Raw genomic sequence first — 5,184 nt, forward strand, 5'->3', positions numbered from 1 at the left:
TGGGGGAGGGGGAGACGGGGGGCGGCCACCTCCGCGCGGGACGGTGACTCCGAGCAGCGGCTATAGGCCAGCTCACGTCTGCTCCTTTCTCTTTCAGAGTTCAACCAGACAGTCCAGGGTTGTGGAAATATGACAGACAAAAGCAGTCAGGATCAGCTGCTGTTTCTCTTTCCAGAGTTCAATCAGCAGAACCAGGGGGCTGCCCAGCTCGACGACGCCTGCTCCGAAACCCCCAGCAAGAAGATGCGTCGCAATCGGTTCAAGTGGGGGCCGGCCTCCCAGCAAATCTTGTACCAAGCCTACGACCGCCAAAAGAACCCCAGCAAGGAGGAGCGTGAGGCTCTGGTGGAGGAATGCAACAGGTAAAGGCTGCCCCACGCCGCCCGTCACCTCCTCGCCCGCCCCGCAGCCTTTCTTCCAAAAACTGCACACGATGCTGGGCTCTTGTCTTGCAGTCCTGGCCACCGGCTCATGGCACAGCTTTGCTGAGCTGCCTGGCTTCTTTTTGCCTTGTTTTCCCCATGTGGGTGATGCCCAGGGCTGAGCAAGCTCCATGATGGGGCAGGGAAGCTGCAGGGATGCTGCAGGGATGCAATGGGGATGCCGTGGGGATGCTGCAGGGATGCTGGAGGGATGCTGTGGGGATGCTGCAGTGTTACAGCAATGTCGGAGGGAGGGGGAATGGCTTTTACAGCATGGATATAAGTGGAAAGAGCAGGCGGGCATTTAGGAAGGGCTTACACGTCCCCCAAATTTGCCTGTCCTCCTGAGGCCCCCGGCTCGGCGGTGCTGGCGGAGGCTCCCCCCAGCAGCATCCTTGTTCCAACATGTCCCCTTGCACGCGCAGGGCCGAGTGTCTGCAGCGAGGGGTGTCTCCCTCCAAGGCACACGGGCTCGGCTCCAACCTGGTGACGGAGGTCCGCGTCTACAACTGGTTCGCCAACCGGCGGAAGGAGGAGGCTTTCCGCCAGAAGCTGGCCATGGACGCCTACAGCTCGGGCCAGCCCCCGCACAGCATGAACCTGCTGCTGTCCCACGGCTCCCCCCACCACAACCAGCCCAGCACCTCGCCTCCCAGCAAAATGCCAGGTAAGCCCTCGTCGAGGGCGCTCGGGCGATGCCGATGGAGCAGTTGCAGCGCTGGCTCCCGTTTCCGCTGCAGATAGGGGTGCTGAGCCCTCGGGGCTGTGCGTGGGTTGCTGTGAGGGGGAGGAAGATGCTCACCGTGGTCCCCACTGCATCCTCGATGAGTGATGGTGGTGCGGAGAGGAGCAAGCGCTGTCGCTGTGGTGTTAGGGCCGCGTGAGCCACGTGGCGGGGGCTGGATTTCTGTCCTGCCGAGGATAAATTGGCATTTGCTTGGTTGGTTTAGTTCACCGGAGTCCCCGTGCAGGCTGGACTGGGCAGGGGAGGCCATGCCTGGCAGGACGGGGAGGTGGGCTGCTCTGCGCCTGACGTACGGATGCTGGGAACGTGGGATGCAGCCCACTGGGGAGCACTGGTTTTGGAGGAGGGGGTGCACAAGTGATGCTGCAAAGCCCATAGGAAGACGTGGCAGCGCATCCTGGTCTCGCTGCAGGGCTGGAGCTGGCCTGGGCTGTGTGTGTGGTGCTGCACCGTCCCCGTGCCGGAGCAGAAGGAGGTGGATGAAGAAAGCTGCTTGAGGGGTGCAGGGCTCACCTCAACCTCCATCTCTCCACACCACGGTCCGGCCCTGTTGTTCATAGTGAGGAGCTGACTGGGGAGAGCAGACCCGCGGAAAACTCCTTGGGGGATTTAAGCAGGAGATAACGCCTCCAGGGAGGGGGCTGCATGCCCGGGGAGGCTAATCAGGGCGGGTGGGGGCAGCATGGCGTGGGGCGAGAGGCATTGTTGGGAGAACAATCCCCATTGTCCCTCTCCCTGCCCTCTGCAGCCAACGCACCAGCCCCCCGGCTGCGCCCCAGCCGCCCCATGTCCCCCCTTCAGCCACGGCACCGGCACCGGCACAGCCCGGCCAGGGAGGCTAAAACCAGCCTCCTCTTGGAAATGACCCTGCCCGGCTCGTTACACACACCCAGCTCGTTACAAAGGCAAATTAAAAGAAACCCGTGTGGCGGAGAGTCCCTGTGGGAAGGGCAAGGTGCCTGGGGAGAGGAGGCTGAGAGCTGGGGATGGTGCCAGTCTGTGGCCGGACGCCGGTCCTTGGGCGTTAGCAAGCCAGAGCAGCCCCCAGAGCGGTACCCGAGGGATGCGCCAGCTCCAGGTGGGTGTGCGGCATCCGACCCAGCTCCCACCCGGGGGAGGGACAAAGCAGCATCCGACCCGCTCCCGGGTACCGCTCTCCCCGTAGGGCCGGCCCCGGCGCTGACCACAATGTGACCCTGCCCCAGGAACGCCCCGCCCAAGGGGACAGGGAGGACGTTTGCCCTCCTGTCACCGGCTGATTGCTTACAAGGTGCCCTACAAGCACATTGTCAGCAAAATCAGCTGTTTTCAGTGTCGGCCGACGGGCTTTACAATACCCCACCAGCATGCAGCCCCGCGTTGTCATGGCGTTGTCCCCCCTGTGCATGCTTAATTGACAATTAAGCTGAGGCTTTGAACGAACCCCGCTGCCTTTGATGTGCCCCCGTCCTGCCAGCACGCATGCAGGCACCCCGCGAGAGCCTTTGTTTTCTTCTATTAGGGGACGGCAATTACTGTAACCACGGGCATTTATCTGGGGGCTGGAGGGCCGTTAAGCCCCAACCTTTATTTTCCTGCTGGAGCAGTGGCCAGCAGGAGCCGGCCGCGGCTATAAGGCCGATGACAGCCCATTTGGAGGGGCTTTTGAGCAGGGCAGGAGTGATGGCCACAGCGGCAGCGAAGGGCCCCTCTGGAGGGGTCAGGAGGGCTCGGCCGCGGGAATTTGTTGGTGGCCAACGCTCATATCCATCGGCCGTACCGAGGAGGAGGAGGAGATTGGAACAGCGAGGGCCACCGTGGGGTTTTAGGGCTGGTTTGGAGGTGATGGGCAGGGATGGAGCTCACCCGTGATTGCTTTGGGGTCACTTGGACTGAGCCGGGTCCAGCAGGCTTGCAGCTCCCAAAACGTCGCCAGGTCCATCGCTGCTTAAACCTCTTCCCAGAGACGTTTGGGGACCCACCGCCTCGGCGGGGCGCAGGGCAGTGCTGGCGGCTGACCGCTGCCTGGCTGACCCCACGCGGGGCCGGCCATGCTGGGATTTGAACTGCCCTTGCACCGCGTGCGGCGGCGTCTGGAGCGCTCAATGCCTTAACAGCTTAATGACGGCGCTGGGACGCTGCCCGCGGCCTTACCCCCGCGCGGCCTCATACCCCCCCTCCCGTGCCCGCAGACAAAGAGGGATCGCCCGCTCCTCGGGACGTCAATGGGGTCTTGCGAAAGGGCGTAATGACGGCCGGGCCAGGGATAAGAGCTGTAAAAGTCAAACATCCTCCCGGCCTCTTCTCGGGGACCCATCTGTCAAGCCTCAAGCTGTAGTTTTTAACTATTTGGAGGTAAATACTTAAAGCCTATCTATCTTGGAGGCTTCTCTCAGTCTCTGGACTTTTCCCTTCCTACGGGGTATTATCAGCGATCTTGGTTCCCTGTTTGATTTGAAGGTCACTCGGGGCTTTATCTCGGTGCCATGCCGTAGACTCTGGCTTATGCCATTTTTATCTTCAAGAGCCCTGAAGACAATCAGTGCATTGATGAGATTAGGTGACGCACCGCCCCGCTCGCCAGCCGCCCCCCCCACCTCCCGCCCTGCATACAAAGGGCCGACCGGCGCCCGTCGGACCCCACAAAGCCCCATCCCCACGGCCGGGGGTCACAGCATCGCCTCCGTCCCATCCCGGGGCATCCTGCACCGAAAGGGGGTCGAGGTCTCCATCCATCCATCCATCCAGCAGCTCCTAGGCTGAAGGATCAGGGAAATACCAGAGCAATCACTTATACGCGCACATATAGATATTTATATGAATGTACATTATTTATATATACTTTTAGATATCTCTATAGATGGAGATAACAAACACAAAAATAACTCAGTATCACCCCTGAGATTCTTCCTAAACCCAAAGGGCAATTTAAGTGTTTTAACTTTTTCTTAAAGAGCCTGCCAATAAACCCTCGGTCCAGAGGTTCTTCGGTTTATATCTGGATCCTACGCGTTGTTCCTCGGGGGATGTGCTGGTTCTGATTGTGGACCCGGTGCCAGCGGTTGTAATATTTTACTGTTGGGCGCATTGTGGGGCTCGGTGGGTACAGTGCGCTGTTAGGAGCTTTTCCCGGTTTTATGGGGGGTAATTAGAACTTTATGACAGGAGCAAAATGGGAGGGTCCAGTCCCCATAAACGGGTTTATAATGGATATAAACTATGCACCTCTGTAACTTAGCAAAATTAACACTTTAGGGACAATTTGAGTGGCAGCCCAAAAATCAGAGCTGCCCTCAGCGCTGCCTGCACCTGCATTTGGGAGGGTGAAACGGTCCCGTCACCGACCCGACGTCAATAGGTGCAGCATCGCTGAGTCCAGTGTGACCCCAAAACCGATACTTTGCCTTTCTCTCCACGCTGGCGGCTGCATCTCCATGGGTCAGACTGAATCCCTGCACCACCCCACTCATCGGTGATCAGGTGTAGTGTGACCGGGGCCGTTTTGGTGTTGGACACCACCGGCAATTTGCAGGATGTTTGCAAAACTCCGGGCAAAAGTGCAGCCTGGTGTCGGGGCGAGCAGCCGGAGGAGGTGGAGATGTGCCATGCGATGGCAGCAGGGACTCCTCATTTAAAAGTATAGTGAGTTGGTGTTTGTTTTTTTTTTAAAGTACAATTTATTCATATCAATATGACTTAAAGCTGGTGAGAACCAAGCTGCTTCATGGCTTTTGCCTGCCGAAGACACAAGATTGGTGTGTACCTCGAAAACGGCACAAGCCTGTGATGAAAACAGCAAAGTTATCAATCGCTGTCCTATCCCCCTCCATTGCTCTCCCCACCCCAAAAGTGGGATTCAGGGAGTGGGTCTGGCACTGCTGAGGAGCGGAGGATGCCGGGGCTGGCTGCAGAAAGCCGTGGGCGCACGGGCCGCCCTGTGCCCTGGGGACCGCGGGGTCCGGGGGCTGTCACGCCGCCCGTCCCCGTCGGCTGAAACACAGGGTTAAGGCTGCGGGAGCCGGACCCCGCGGCTCGTCT

General features: G+C 59.5%; 1 protein-coding gene across 1 annotated transcript in view; it reads left to right on the top strand.

The window, feature by feature from the left end:
* Nucleotides 1-5,184, top strand: part of HNF1B (HNF1 homeobox B) — a 28,748-nt gene that overhangs the window by 13,302 nt on the left and 10,262 nt on the right. Inside the window, exons 4-5 of the mRNA XM_009881485.1 lie at nt 98-362; nt 848-1,089. Coding sequence (XP_009879787.1) covers nt 98-362; nt 848-1,089 — 507 coding nt within the window. The remainder of the gene's footprint in view (nt 1-97; nt 363-847; nt 1,090-5,184) is intronic.

This window comes from Charadrius vociferus, unplaced genomic scaffold (genome assembly GCF_000708025.1).
Source record: "Charadrius vociferus isolate BGI_N301 unplaced genomic scaffold, ASM70802v2 scaffold323, whole genome shotgun sequence".
Taxonomy (NCBI): Eukaryota; Metazoa; Chordata; class Aves; order Charadriiformes; family Charadriidae; genus Charadrius; species Charadrius vociferus.